This window comes from Mesocricetus auratus, unplaced genomic scaffold (assembly GCF_017639785.1).
Source record: "Mesocricetus auratus isolate SY011 unplaced genomic scaffold, BCM_Maur_2.0 Super-Scaffold_4256, whole genome shotgun sequence".
NCBI lineage: Eukaryota > Metazoa > Chordata > Mammalia > Rodentia > Cricetidae > Mesocricetus > Mesocricetus auratus.
This window is the reverse complement of record NW_024429182.1, coordinates 1,256,906-1,273,530: the sequence shown is the minus strand read 5'-3', so window position 1 is coordinate 1,273,530 and position 16,625 is coordinate 1,256,906. Positions and strand designations below refer to the sequence as shown.

Genomic DNA, 16,625 nt, shown 5'->3' with positions numbered 1-16,625 from the left:
GTTAATTGTAAGCAACTGTATACCCACAAAAAGATAAAAGTGTGAAAATTTGTTATGCAAGATTATTTGAGGAAAGCATAAAATGTGAGGCATTTGGATCAGAAGCCCATCTGAATGTATCATGTCTGAGACAGGAAATGGAACAAAAACTACCCTGAAAAATGACTTCATGCCGCTGGCTTTCAGCTTCTAAATCACCCTCAAATGCCTTTGTCTCTGCAGACTGAGAGACTAGGCTAGGGCTAGTTAGTAGAGAAAAAGATTAGAGAAAACACACTATCGAAGACAAGAGGTAGGTTAGAGACCCTGTAAAAGCCAAGGACTACTAGAAAGTAAGAAGTTAGCCACTTTGCAAAGAAAGCTCTTGCTTTAGAGAGACCTAACCGATGCCTAGGAATACACATGATCCACATCTCACAATATAGACTCTATTCTAGAGTCAAGGCAAGTGCTGGATGCACTGCAATCTACATGTCCAGACATACATGTGCATTTGCAGATATTAGAGCCAGTTTCTCTTGGATGGAATCTCAGATGGACAGGTAAGCATTTATGATGGCCATGATGGCGGCTGTGTGATCTCAGCCATAAATGAAAGGTAAGTGGTTAGAGAAACCATGTGTTTGCCAACCCCATTTACTCTTCCTTGACTAAAATTTCCTCCAGAACCTTGTGTCTTCTTTGCCTGGGTTGTGAAGGATAAATCAAGTGACACAGAAGAGAGCTCTTGCCATGGGCCTCGGCCTGAACGCCAGCACACATGGGGCAATCTGGGAGCAAGTCTCATGGTAGAGTGTCTGTATCTCCACATGTGCTGCAGAAAGCTCACTCTTAAGTTCTTAGAAACTTTTCTGGGGCTGGAAGGTGGCTCAGGGATAAAGGGGCTTGCTATGAGATCCTGATGGCCTGAATTTGATCCCTAAATTCCATGTTACTGATTATAGTAGTGCAAGTGTTTATAATCTCAACAAGCCTCTACGGAGACAAGGACCTATGCACATGCATGCCTATGCACATATTCTCCTCGCCCCTCTTTCTCTCTCTCTCTCTATCTACACACACACACACACACACAAAGTTAAAAGGTACTTGACTTCCACATGACTGTTCAGAGTCACATTCCCTACAAGACAGGTCTGGAGGCTGTATTGATCACTTGCCCCAAGACAACCTGTTTCATTACAGAGACAATGAAGAAGCCGATAGAAATGCATAATAGGAACAGCTTTACAATAAGAAATTCTGATGACTGGATTAAGTTTAAACACTTTAATCAACTATAACAAATCAATTATCATATATAAAAATTCTGACTCATGCATCAGATTACATAAATTATACAACTGTCACATTATACAATGTTTATATACTTTTGTACCTGCAAAAATGTATATGAGATACTAAACATTTACTTAAGAAGGTAGGGGCAATACTCTTCAATTATAAACAATGCTTATATCATTCCAACACTTGCTAAGAACATACATTTCTAGATCTGCAGCATTTTTTTTATTCCTCACAGTACATACAATCTAGAAGCTCTACAAATTAAAAGATTCAAATGTACCATTAGGGAACAAATTTCAATTCCTTCCATTGTAAGGGTTGATTTTTTTTGACAGAGAAAAGTAAATGAAATAAAACGTCAACTTTAGTTTAATGCTTGAAGAGCTTCTACACATCTTATTAAATACATCAGGAAGCCCTTCATATGCAGATTAATTAGTGAAGGTGATACCTATTGCATATTAAATACTTCCAAGGACAGCATCTGGATTATTAAAGTTATAAATCTGTGAAAATGGGGGCTTTCAGTACGTGCTGACAGACCCTCTCTATGCCACCACAAGCTTGCAGTACAGTCCTTCCCTTTGATGAAAAGAGATCAAATGACTGGACATGCTCACACCTTACTCACCCACACACGAGTGACACTTACTGCACCTTTAGGAAAGATGAGTATACAGACAGCAAAGTGTTTCTGCCTGCTTTCCCAATTCAAGGTAAGCTGCTTTTATTGGGGGATGGGGGTAAAGCTTTACAGGAAAACAAAAGCTTTAGTGTAACAGTTACTATAGATACTTAGCGATAGTAAGCCTTCCTTTTTATTTTTTGTTTAAGATTCTCCTTGTTCAAGAATAAGCACTCACATGGGGTTGGGGGGCTGGGATGCAGCAGGAGTGGGGCAATGGTAACGGGGACATGGAAAAGCAGGTCTGTCACTAATGAGCTTATTTACTTAGGTTTCTACTCATGAAACCCTTTTAAATACAAGGTGACATTTTCACAGCTGGAAAATTACAACTAGATCTTGATTTACTGCCAAAAGCAATACACATACTTATGTATAATCTATGAGTAATACTACATTCATGGGAGCAGAGCAAAACTAGGGTCGATGCAGAACACAGCAGCAAAAGGCAATGCTTCCAACACTTACCATTAATGGGTTACATGGCATCTTATATACAAGTCTAAGCAATGACCTTGGTGCTCGAGAATTGACACAAGTCCCAGTAGCTGGGTGATGTGGCGATACTGTCAGGCTGAGTTTAGAACTGGGAAGAGACTGGTGGTAAAATACTGTTGTTGTTTTAAGAAATAGCTTAATTATGTAACAGAAGTGTGTTAGCTTAAATCAGGCTTGAGAGAAGTGTTGATTCTGTGATTTAAAAAAAATCTTCTTGTCAGTAGAAGTGGTTTTGAGCATGTATTTATAGGCTATAAGTAGAAATAAAATATTCTTTAAAAATCTATTATGCATGCATTGTTTACTGAAACATACATTTTATTTCCACTTCTAAGGTAATACAAAAATAAATCACTAGAATATTCCGTGTGACATTTGGAAAATGACCTCCTTTCTATAGCGCCCAGCTTGCACTTAGCTTCAGGCATGGCCACATGCTATGTTCACTTGTTTTATTTCTAAGTTTGTTATGCTGACTATGATAAAAACATTAAGTTCACAAGTAACACAACATTTTACAGAGTGTAAATGGATACTTTCTATTTGTCTTAGACTTTTGTTTTTAATCTGGGTACAGTAACTGTGCCTCAGACAAACCTCACTGTCTACAGGACCACCACTGGACCATGCTTCGTTTAGGACTCTGAAGAGGAAAGCACCCGTCAGCCTAGCCAGTCACCAAAGGCAGATGAATCCACAGACACGGATTCTTAGGAAGGTGAAAACCTGTGGCTTATAGCTTACTTCTCATAAGAAGGGGCGGCAGCATTTAAACCATGCTTTTCAGATGAGACTTATGGAAAACTGACTCTCAGGGTAAAACAGGCAGACTACTTGAGTTCACTCTAGAAAGGACGTATTTGGCTGACTCATGTCACTGCACCTGCAGATATCTGTCACAATACTGGAAGCACACATCTGGGTGCTTTAAAAGGTTGAAGAGTCTCAGCAATGCCATGGTGAAAATATGCTAAGAATTTGGTAACATCTAATAAATGTTAATTTCAAATGGCACCATTTAAAAGTAATATTTACCAAGACCTCACATGGGAAAATCAAATCTACACTAGTCTTTGAAGTTTATTATAGAATCACTTTAATTATAAATGGAAGGAAAATTGATTTTAAAAAGCCATTTTCCCTTCTCTAGTTTAATTTTAGAAAAGTATCTAAGTTTGCATTTGGGAAAATTTCACTTCGAACGCCATATTTTCTAGAAAACCACAGAAACTCAGAAAATATAGATAACAAGGGGTTTTGTGACCAAAATTATGAAAATCAGCAAAACTATAATCTCTGCTTTCATTTAACTTTCAGTGAAGTCTTACTAGAGATAAACATCAGAAAAATGCAATTCACTGCAGGGCTGGGCATGCACTCACACTGGTCTCTGTGTGCAGACAGTCTTTTCATTCCCAATTCAGAAAGACAGTCTGCTTCAGAGCGTTTAGATCTGAAAGGCTGAAATACCAGCAGAAGATCAGCAACATTCTTACCTCATCACTTTTCACTTTAAATTTTAGGATAATTTTCTACAAATACATAAAGCAGATCCACACGGGAACTGCCATTCTAGGTAGGCGGGCTTAGACAGAGACCCCATAATTTGGTGACATATCAACTCCTCAAGGGTGGACGTGGGGTGCCCCACGCTATGATGCTGTTCTCAACATGCACTGTTGCGGAAGTCTTTGGATCAGGGCTCAAAGGCAACCATCTTGCTGATGAAACTGAAGCCAAGCCCTTCATTCCTACAGCTTGCTGTTGCCTTGGGTTATCAGGCAACAGGCAGCCAGCCCCTCGCTCCCCAGCTCATTTTCAGATATAACTTTGCTGTTGTCTTTGCTCATGATCCAAAATAGAACCAACTGTACTAGCTTATCTCCTGCTTGTACCTCCTGTAAACTCAACTAGCAGGAGAAAACAGCTGAAGAAATCTATGCTTCTATGCAAAGAATAAAGAGCCCTAAATTTTGTCATTTCTTGAAAAGGCTTGAGATCATCACGTTTTGGGGCAGAGGGCTTGGGGAGGGTGATGTTGAAGGAAGGAGTTGCATGTAGTGAATCCCTTCAAATTCAGGGTTCAGAGAATCAGGAGAGGATTGAAGCAGCTTCCCCATTGAGATGGGGTGGTCCTGGTGACCAGCGGTCCTAGGTGGATACTGCAAAAGCGTATTTTAAACTATGAGATTCGCATCCTAACCTTAGAGGCAACCACTTGTTTTTAAATGTCTTAAAAACACACATGTATATGAGGTATATGCATGTACTGTATACACGGAGACACTTGAACATACATAGTCATAGATACATTGGGAACTTGTTATTTCCTTCGTAGTGTTTATCGAGCAGTGTTCCTGACGCTAAGTGTGTCTAGACCGATTTCTAAGAATCCAGTAACAGTATCGGCTCTGCTTTACGGAATCTATTCCTGAGGAATAACTCATGGGCTGTTAAAGATATTTCCAGGCCTATGGCAGACAGGGGTCCAGAACCAGCATCCATGCGATGCCACAGAACTGCTCATACATCAAGGCATGCCGTTTTCAAGTGTCAGAGTGTAGAGTGCTTTACACACTCTAAAGTTTCTCTAGACAATACCTGTGAGTATGTACAGACCAACACGTCTCCCAATGATGGAGGGGAGGAGTAATGCACTCCCTTCCTCCCTTCCTTCTTTCTTATTCCACTCACTCTTCTCAACTATCAATACAGTCCTGTTGGCTCCACTAGCTATTGGTGAACTTGCCAGCTTTCCTGGACGGCTCATAGGGCACTCGCAGGATGCTGGGTGTCTCCTCCATCACCCTGACAAGGAGGTTGTCAATGTAGTCCTCTAGCTCACGGATGTGGGTGTCCTTCCTCCGAAGAAGTTCTTTGTGCTTCACAAGCTCCTGTAGCACCTCTTCGTAGGTCAGACTCCGGTACCCAGCCGTGGCATCGAAAGGATTGTTGTCCTGGAATGAAATGCAGACCTGCTTTAGCAGGCAGGACACAGTGACAGACATTAAGAGCTAGTCAGAATTTCATCTTCTGGTTTTTCTGAGGCTGATAAAGTGTCTTTCCAGCCATAGCTAGAACCAGGATGGCAGTTCTCAGGTGCAGCTAGTCCCAGGCTGGAAGGAAGGAAGACAGGCTAAAAGCCAGACTCTGCACCTGAAATTCCTTCTTACACTGGTAACAACTTCTTAGTCCCAGAGACTGCCCATGCTGGTGAGGCCTAAGCTGCAGTATGAGTGTTGAGGGTGTGGCTCTGTGGCAGAGCACTTGCTTAGCATGCAGAAGGCCCTAGGTTCCATCTTCAGCATGCTAGAGGGAATGGATGGGATATGCTCTATAATTTCAAACTGCGCATATAGATACTATACATATAAACACCACACATATAGACATCACAATACAATATACATAGACACTACACATATAGACACTACTTACAGGCACCACATATAGACACTGTACATATTGACACCATACATATACACTACACATATAAACACCACACATAAAGACACTGTACAAATAAACATAGACACCAAACATATAGACACTGTACATATGGACCCTGCACATGTAGACACTGTACATATAAACATAAACACCACACATATAGACATTGTACACAGACACCACAATACAGATACTGTACATACAGACACTGCATATAGACCCCGCACATATAGACGCTGTGCATACAGACACCACACATATGCACTGTACATACAGATACTGCATATAGACACTTTACATATACACACCACACACACAGACACTATACAAATAAACACCACACATACAGACACTGCAATACAGACACTGTGCTCACAGAATCTAAATTCCGATTCACACTTCTGCCTGGGTTTTTTTTATTGATGACGGCTATGAGAAATAGAAATACGAGTCTGCTTCTCTAATTTATTGAAAAATGATGAAGGCACCTGGAAGTAAACCAATGATCATGATCCATGGGTATAACTTCTGTCTTAGTTGACCAGCAAGGTGAGCTTTCTTTACCTGAGTAATAGATGCTCCCAGTTCCCAAAAACAACATTCACTTGTTTGACATTATTTCCATTTTTTACCCCTTTATCAGGAAGCTCAGAGCTCAGCTACAGTCACATTAATACAGTCAAGACAGCTCCATGCCCTCTCATCTCTCTCATTTACTTAGCCAATGATATTCTAAGGGCCAAAAAATCAAGCAAGAGCATAAACATAACCATAAGAGGATCTCGCTTTAACCTTTTTATTCTAACGGTGTGGTGATACCAACATCTAAAGAAAACAATTTGTGAGGGTGAAGATGGGCCCTGCAACACTCCCTCAATCTCAATGCCCTGGGATTTAGATCTCCACCATTTAATGTCGAGATACAAACAGTAGATTTGATGCCTTGAAAACACAGTTCTGCCCCTAAATGTAGGATGGTCTACATCACTGCTAGTCAAAACACTTCCATTTTGCCTTAAGAAAATAACTAAAATACTAAGGAAACCAGTCTTCTTGTTCCTGAGGCAGGACCCAGAGTCTGTCCAGCGGAGGATGGGTGAGGCCTGCAAAATACAGAAAGACTTCTGTTCCCACAGAAATTATGTGTCTCTCCCATCTTCAGAATCCTCCCTTTTTCACTGTCATGTGTCTGGGACTTTTCCATTAACACCAAGGCCAGGTCTTCACCACATCCTCTCCCTGCGGAAACCCTAGGCAGAAGCTAGAGTGGCATCCCAGTCACTCGAATGTGCCCCTTCTTCCTGGATATACACACTGGGAAGATTCTCAGATACCCCAGGCCTCAGGGCAGGCGGTGACAGCTTGCAACAGGCTTCACACTCTCCATGCAGAAGTGGACAGCATGATGAGCATGGACAATGAGTAAACAGGGATCAAGGTCCAGTGGCCCGCCACAGGCTAGAGAGACACAACCAGAAAACGGGTGAGATAGAGAGAGGCTCTGGCGACACCCGCTGTCCCATCAAGCATGGGTGATGTCATCCCTGATGGTCTGTAGCATTTTCCTAAGGGAAACAAGAAACCATGGAAGGCTTCTAAGCAGAAATGAATCACTTCTTAGCTCTTCTGCTATGATCAACTGTAAGCAGAAATATCTTGGGGGCAAAGTTCTAGGAAACTAACACGGCAACCATGGGTAAGACCATCTTTGGGCAGAGGCTGCTTACAGAGCTGTTGAAATACTTAAAGCATGAATTTGGATGTTATGAAAACCTTAACAGTCTCAATAATACCATGATAAAATATACAAAGTTTTTTTAACATTTAGTAAATGTTAACTTAAAAATTCTTACCAAGACCTCAAACAGGAAAATCATATCCTTTACTAGATACTGAAGTTTATTACAAACTTACTTTAATCATAAGTTAATAAATATTTAAGAAAAATGAGTTTGAATTCTGAAAGATATACTTTAAACAACTCATTTTATTTGTTGAAACTTTCTGAATTAAATTACTTGTGCCTCAACATTTCAAATGCTGCTCTTAAGTCCTATAAGGATACTGTGGGGCTAAATGCTGGCTGTCACCTTCCCTCTTGGGTCAGTTAAGCCTATAACATAATGTGCTGGTCACTGGTTGTTCAAAGGTATATTATAAATTTATTAATTATATTCTCATAATTTACTACAGTTTATAGTAAAGATGATAAACTATAGTGACCTTTTTTGACTTCTCAGAAATAAGCTAACCTTTGTACTTGAACACAAGTAATAATGTATAAAAATGAGGCAGGAATCAGGCTGGGTCTCACATCCCTTATCTGATGAGGCAGCTCCAACCCCTTTAGGCTCCAGAATTCTGTAATCTATTGACGAATGTTTTTTTTCTGAACTGCATTTTAAAATAATAAAGTCCAACTACTGTGATTTTATTTTTCTAACAAAATATTTACTGGAAAATTGGAGAACCGTGGTCATGAAATTCAACCTAAAGGGGCTATGCTACTTATAGATTACCAGCTTTATGTCATTGTTGCCGTTTAATGAATTTAACATAATGGCATCTGTTAAGGTTCTCTAATTTTGATTGAATTATATATATATATGTATAATGATTTTTCAATTACAAGTGATAGCATACTTTTAAAAATCATTCACATGGCTATATTTAACACTGCACCAATAATACTGGTTAATGGAGTTAATATTGTAACATTTATCTTAAGGAAGATAAATGACATGACAAAATTTTCCATTATAACGAAAGTGGTTTAAATGCCATGACAGGAATCATCTTAGTCTCACAAGATTACCTAGCATTTCAGGATACTATTCAATATTTTACAGTCAGAATGAACAACACACACACACACACACATATTCTTTATCTTCTTCATCCCAGCCTACTTCCTAGAAATGAATTTCTGTTCTTAGTAAAGTTCTCCTGTCTTCTCTTCAGGTGGATATTTTTACCCAAAATTCACCATTAGGTTTCTGAACAGGAAAACATCTTAGAGATATATGTACCATAAACTACTCTGGGAAAGAATAGAAATAATCAATAGAGCTCAGTCTTGGCTCCAGATTTTACTCAGTGTTTGAGAACCATGCAAATTTTCTAATATTAGGCATACAAGTCTTAAACTGACATATTACCACACACACACACACAAAACAAATGCATTTATAACTTCAAAGGAAATAATAAAGATTATTATCTAATATAAACAATGCTATATTATTATCCAATATAAAAATGTTTTCTTGTTATAAAAATAGTCTGCTTAAAGAGGAATACTCTCAAACAAATACAAAAAGTTGTTTTTCAAAAGTATGTTTACTAATCTCTAGGAAAAACTGAAAATCCCAACCTTAAAACTGGGAGAGGGCAAATGCAGCCTGCATCAGGACAGCCAAGAGCTCAGTATTGTGCTGAATACTTCATAAACAGCACACATTTTTAAGACATTTTCCTATGTTGAAATTTAACATAAATTTTTTCTTGTATCTTTTCTTTCACAACCAATCCTTTCTCTTCTTCATGTCTGCTAAAAGTAAAGTCCCTTATACAGACACAAAGACAGAGGACAGGGTAAGAGAGGAACAGTCCTCCATGAAGTTTTTAATCAGAATTTTAAATAATAAGACTCGAGTGGAAGATTCTCAGGATTATTAGCTATTTTTACCTTACACACAATCTAGTCTTCTAAACTAAGAAATATATATGTAAATTTTACAATATTTAAATCTAGACAAAAGCAAATTATCATGACTCAAAATAACTGAAGATTTAAAGAAAGGTTGTCCTGGTAACCAAATATTGGTGGGGTACTAACTGACATCCACGGCGACTGGAGGAGAGAGAGGGAGGAGATGAGGCCTGGCGCTCGCGGATCATCTCATTATTGTATAATGAGGAACTCTGCTCTGGGAACATCATCTCAGCTACTTTCACATCTTTTGTCCTCCTCTCTTCATCTCCCTTTCAGTTCTTAATTAGGCCTTAAAGAGCTCACACTGCCCTTTCAACTGGCTACTGCTCCTGCCTAAACACCGAGCCTCCACAGACAGGTGTTGGCACCAGCATAGCCGACATACAAACCTAATTACACAATACTCCGTCCAGAAGGAGAGAAAATAACTTGGTGGATGGCTATTACCGGAGAACTTCATGTAAATTACTTCAAACATCTTATAATCTTCAACATAAAAATTGTTCAAATACTTCTCCTGAAAACTAGTCTGTAAGGGCGCTTTCTCCTCTTAATTGTATCTTGCAGTACATTAGCAACACCTAGTAATCCTTTAACTGTCACTTAGAATGGTTAGATTCCAGAAAAAAATAATCACACATCAAGGATTCTTTTATCACCTTTAAATCCTTGAACTAAAACAATTTTCACATTTTATTTCTTTAAAGATTTCTGAGGATGTTTTAACAGCAATAAATTACAAGATTTAGAAAAGTACATCTACAAGCACACAGAAATTGTAATTAAGGTTACCTAATAAACAATAGCTACATATTAAATCGATTTTTGATGTTGCATTTTGTTTGAGATTAAGTAACAGCCCAGTAGAATTCATTTCACTATCTGATCAAAGGCTGACTTCATATAATCTGACATTGCTTCAAGACTGCCATATTATAAAAGACCTGAGTATTTATGAAACATCAAAACTTAAAAATCATTTACATAAAACAGCACAAGCATTATCTAAAGTCCATAGTGTCTTCTACCATCTTCACTTAAAATAAACTTTAACCCTGCCTTGACTTATTTTAGGGAAACCATATACTAGAAATTGTGATATGCAATTACACACATTAAGGGCAGATGGTTGAAACAGCAGCCACCAATGTCTTTCTGTTACTTGGTAAGAATGTAGTTTTATCCAAAGAACGTCTGCCTGTATTTTTATAAAGTGATTTTTCTCCAAGTCAACATCTTAGAAGACTCAGAGGTAACTAAACTCTTCTACACAATCCTCAACTTCAGATAACAATAAAACAAAGTAAACTACGCACATCCATTTAACTAACTGCCACCAGTTCTGGGATAGCTCTGGTTTGGGTCTGATCTGGAAGGTAAGCATCCTGAGGTATCTGTCCAAAGGCTTGCCTGGTAAACTCCAGTCTCTTACCATGCTGCTTTCCCACTGTATTGTTACCAAGCAGCTTTGCTTTATACTGGATCCCCATACAAACAACAAACGTCAGTCTACTTTCACAACTATAATGCGGACTCTGATACACAGCTTTTTCATTAAGGTCACAGGTTACAAATGTCGATTGTAACGCATCGGCTTGAACTGTCTCTGAACACATTTAGAAGCTACAGTCACTTGTATAATAAAAGCAAAGTCTCAGTTTCACTGTCTTTATCCCCAAACCACCACTTGATCAACAATGCTTCTGCCACGAGGCGGTTGAGGAGACAGCAGGGTTTGGGGATGTGTGCTATAGAGAAGCTAGATTTGCTCTCTGGTCATCTTGTAACCTCTTGTCAACTTACCGGGATTTTCCTGAGGTCTTCACTGCTTGTTGGAGTCATATGAAAACTAAGTAATAAAGCATAAAATAAATGTTAATTATGACACAGTCTATATGGTAAGAAACAGAAAAACAGAAACTTTTAAAACCACACTGCAACATGTCTGTCTAAAGTCCTAAAGTCTGTCTAAAGCAAGTGAAATTCAATTCAAAATGTAGAAAGCAAAACAGTCTTTACTCAACACCCTTAAAGCATTTGCAGGTTTAAACCCTGAAAGAAAGTCCTTCAGTTACCAGAATCAAAGAACCATCAATCTCAAATACATAGTTTCTAAATATCTTTAAGCATAGTGGATTTGCCAGAAAGATACTTCATAAAAGGAGTTCTTATAATATATTCCTCATCTCATATAGACATAGCTCAACCCTTTTGATACATTACTGTGGAAAGCTGAGTAAATTTAGGTATGGAAAGGTTATAAAATAAAAGAGCTCAGGGACCCTTTATTTAAAATGTTAACTGTGTTGGAAAAATTAACTTTCAAATCTTACCTTGTCCATGAGAATGAGTCCACAGTGGCAGAAACTATTTCTGTCATTAATGTGATTCCCAAGAAGCTAGCTTCCAAAATTTATTCAGAAACAGACCAAAACAAAACAGATCTTGTTCATGTGGAGACATCACAGCAGAATGCCACAGCCACTTTTTCCTTTGAAACATGCCCATTAGGAAGGAGACTACACCACCCAGAAGAGCTCAACTTCAAAGACATCTGATGAGTAACTATTTCATCGGTGTGCTTTCACTTCAGATTGTATCCAGCATTTAAACCCTTATCCCCAGAACAGCTATAAAGCATATTAATGTCCTGGAAGTCCTTTTATTACACATACACACATTAAAAAGAAGACTTAACTATAAGACATATTTTTCCATTATCTGCATGCTACATTAAAAAAAATAGTCTCCACTGAAGACTTAGGGAATTCACTTTTAAAATCTTGAGTGTGTGACAGAAAGTGTGGATACTGCTAGTCTTGCCTGGAACACATCCCTAATTACAAGAACATATCATGTCCCACACTGTAAAGCCTAAAAGGCATGATGCTTGTAGGACCAGCGAGAGAATTCGCTATGTAACCAGGGTACATTTGTTATGACTCAGGTGTGCACAGCCTGATTATAAAACCTGGGTGTGGGCCTCTCCCAGTGAGAGAGCTTGTGGAAGCACTTCAGCATTGCCGTGTGGCTGGGTGACTAGTTAGACAACCATAAGACATGTGCTGAGACCTGCAGTGCACCACTGAGAGATGATGTGGTCATCACATTTCCCCATCCCCGTACGTCACCATCTGCATGGTGTTCTGCAAGGTCCTACACTGGTGTCACCAAATCATCCATGCGTCAAAACCCTCACAAGAAATGAAAGGATAAGAACAAAGTCCCAAAGGCCATGATTGGAGTCCCTATACCTACAGTTATGTTCTGTGGTAGCAACTGCTGATAGGTGGTTTCTGTTTTCTCCAGTTCTCAGTCTAAGCTAGTGAAATGAAGGGGCCAGTGAGGCCAGTATCTCCTTGCTCCATGACCTCATGCATGCTTCCCGATAAACAGCACACTGCACTACACCCAAATCCTCTGGTGGACAGTCCCATGGGTAAGCATGGTTTACATGCAGGGGTGCCAAAACACCAGAGTGCTTATGAGAAGAGAAGGGGTCAAGGGCCCTGGATTTGTGTCTCTGTCCCTGAGTCTGCTGCTTTGTGACCTTGAACAAGTTACATTGACTATATCTTGGCTCCTTCACCTGTACCATGATGACAAAAATGTCTCTCAAACAAGACTGCTGCTATGGCTAGATAACACGAATGGACTAGCGTTGAAAAAAAAACAGAAGAACATGCTCTGTGTATGATTTTATCAACATCTGAGGTACTTTATATGAACTCTTAAACTCTTTATCAAAATTAACTGCTACTTTCACACCAACTAAGAGGGTCATAGGGTATCATTTTCTACCTTCCACAACTTCACTTTAAAAAGTAAGGAAACTAGGATGACTCCTTCCACCACTGACTGGTAGAATTTGGCCCCAAGACTTGTCCTAATGGGGACACCAGCCCTACGCCTGTTTCCTGTTGACTGATCTCTGTGAGTGCTGACTGTACTGCTGAGGCCCCAGCAAGGCATTCTGGATTAAATGGCCAGCCTCACTTCATTCACAGGATGACGGGGTTGGGTATCCCAGAGCCAGTGTGAGTCATGTTCTCTCACAGTACTCACTGAAGAAGGCGTGTTTCATGGGAAAAGCAGGATTTGAGACTCCATGAAAGACAAGAGAGGCTTGGCTGCCTACAAGAGGGCTCAGGACATATGTGCTAGGCAGTAGCATCACTACAGGACTCTGAAGCACAAACTTCAGGGGTGAGAGGCTTCGGAAGGACCTCAGACCTTCTCTATGAAGCAGCGAGCACGTTTTCCAAAAATATTAGTATCCTCTCAATAAGATATCAACGTACCACATTTGAGGTTCTGAGCTACTCTGTTCTACCCCAAGAATAAAATACCATGACTGTATCTGTTCAATGTCTTCAGGAGGAATTATTGACCTGAGAAATAACAAGCATGGGCATTTTACGATCAAAAGGATTTTCGGGGAACACATTTAGGTCAGATTTTTATCAAAATCACAAAACAATATAAAGTAAGTATTGAGTAGTTTTTTCTCAGAGAGCGAAAATGAAACTGAGGAACCCAAGAAAGGGCTGAGGATTCTTGGAGTTGACACAATAAGGGCGGTGAGGAGAAGGTATTCCAGGCAACAGCCCAGGCCCTGCCCTCTGCACCTGAGCATGTGCATGGGTACGAGCTTGCCTGTGAGCTGAGATCCCCACTCTGCACCATGTGCTGAGTGAGGCTCCCACGCTGGTATTGTCTGAAATCCAAAGGCTGAACCCTCCATTGTGGTCTGCTTTGTATACACACACTGACGTGTCAAACACATGACCAATTCAGTCATTCATGGCTGCCTTTTTTTAATGTGTCCTTACATGTGGGAAAAAAGAGTTAACTGAACTGGATTGAATTAGTGTGGTGCAAAATAAAATGTCTCTATTTATTGAAGTGTGGCACCAATTTGTGATATCTCTTTCTTTGGACTGGTGTCCTCATGTCAGACAAGATATTGAATAATACAATTTGACTGCTCAACTGAGCTGCTGACAAGTTAGGGAGTGATGTTTTCAATCAGGTATAAAATAAACCTGGGTATGTTCATGGTGAAGAGGGAGTCTGTATGACCTAAACTCCAGAACTTAAGTTTAATTTTAGAAAAAGACTTGAGGAAGTTTGAAGGAGCCACAGAATCCTAAAGTACTTTCTAAACAGACAAAAAGTATTTAACTCATATGCACAAACATATTTTAAATGAATAAAATGTCTTAACCTTAACACACCCAAGTTTTCAGGTAAAAGCACTGATATTTTTATCTGTAAATTCATTTAAAAATTCTGAAAAATGTTTACAAGTAAACTATAAATTTTGAAATATAAACTATTGTGCTTTTTAAATATTATTTTCATAGAAATCATTAACTTTCCTATAATATCATTTATTAATTTATCTTAGAGTAAGGAGTAAATAAAAACTGAGTAGAAATTGAAGTTTGTGTTATAACAGTCCTCCAGCCACAGGCACTAAAAACAAACCTGTGCCTATGAAATGATGGACTTGGTTGCTACAATGGTGATCCCAGCTTCTGGCGGCACTCAAAATGCTTCCTTTCTAAAAGCAAACGCAGTCTTTAAAGCAGGAGCTCTAAGACGGAAGAACTATTCAGAACTATTTAACAAGCATGAAGCACTTGCAAAGACAACAGAACACCTGAGAATAAAGGTCTGGTACAAGCAGATGCAACTATGTAACCTCCAGGCTTCAGAATGCTGTCAAGCAGGTGGCTATCGCGGCTCAGACTGCTCTTTCCAAAGTTTAGGGAAGCATCTCATTCTTCCTACTTTTCTTTCTAGACACCGTCACTGTTCAAATGACAAAGTCTATTTTGGCCTGCAGCTTTCTGCATTTTCCATTTAATTTGCGAATCCAAATTACTGACAACCCCAGAGTTGTGCCACCTGGCAGGGAGAGGGGACAGTTTTTTCAGACACTGGTCAGTACTTTACTATGTGAAGGAAGAAAGTGTAACTCTAAACCACCAAAGGAGAACTCCTGACAGTAATTGCTTTCCAAGGTCAGCGTCCTTCCTAAAGTGAATCAAGAAGACTCTAGGGACAGAGCTGCCCTCAGTGGCAAGGGCTGGGCGGGTGGGAGGGAGGGGCCAGAAGAAGCCGTTATGCATCATTAATCTTTAACATGTATGAGAATATGAGAGAAACATGCTTCACAGCATTGGACTGGTTTGTACTGGAGAGTAGAATACAGACACCAGTCCTCACAGCAAAAGGAATTACTCTCCTACACTGTAATCCCTACACCCCCAACACTGATTCTTTGATGATGATCTCTTTTTCCAGGGCAATTGCCTCAATTTCCAACCACGCTTTCCATTTCACCAAAGGCTACTCTTTCTCTTTGAGACTTTTTTTTCTGTTCAGAATGCCAACCTAAGTTTCCTCCCACATTACCAATGTCCCTTTTATTGCCACCTTCCTCGTTTTGTCCTTATGTGGGAAATGCCAGCTATTTCCTAGGAAAGTGGCCAGACCTCTCTCTACTCCACCTTGATGGCTTCACTTCTCCTGCTACTTTAGCTGCTACCACATCATGGATGAATGACTGAAATCTTTTCTCTACAAACACCACTTCTTTACCCTCTAGAATACTGAGTTTATTCCAGATTCAGAACAAGAACCCTACCTGCACCTCAAGGCGGACATGCCTATATTAACTACCCCTTTGCCTTTTCCATCAACTGTCTCCTGGGCACCCAAAGAGAAGCATCAGTCTTTAGCTGCAAAGTTCCTAACATACATCCTCCCTGGGTCTCAGCCTAGATCCTGTCTCCTTGCTGCTCACATTTGTGTTGCCTTTCTGATCATAGGAACACAATCACACCTCTATTCATCCTATCTTAGCCAATCTAGCCAAGGTTCTGTTGGCAATGGTGGCATCTCAGATGCAAGCATAACCGCATGATTAGCTATCAAAAGCTGGATATTCTGCTTGAATAACGACAAGTTCTTTAGCCAAGT

The 16,625-nt window shown here is 39.7% G+C and overlaps 1 protein-coding gene across 10 annotated transcripts in view; it reads right to left on the bottom strand.

The window, feature by feature from the left end:
• The window catches only part of Rab11fip2 (RAB11 family interacting protein 2), a 68,793-nt gene that overhangs the window by 28,887 nt on the left and 23,281 nt on the right, over window positions 1-16,625 (bottom strand). For 4 of the 10 annotated variants that reach the window (XR_005875939.1, XR_005875940.1, XR_005875941.1 and 1 more), the window contains one exon: window positions 11,439-11,484. Coding sequence is in view for 7 of the 10 variants with exons in the window: in XM_040742010.1 (XP_040597944.1) it covers window positions 11,439-11,484 (46 nt within the window). In the remaining 3 variants the exon portion in view is untranslated. The other 6 variants (XM_040742005.1, XM_040742007.1, XM_013124678.3 and 3 more) reach the window with 3 other exon arrangements.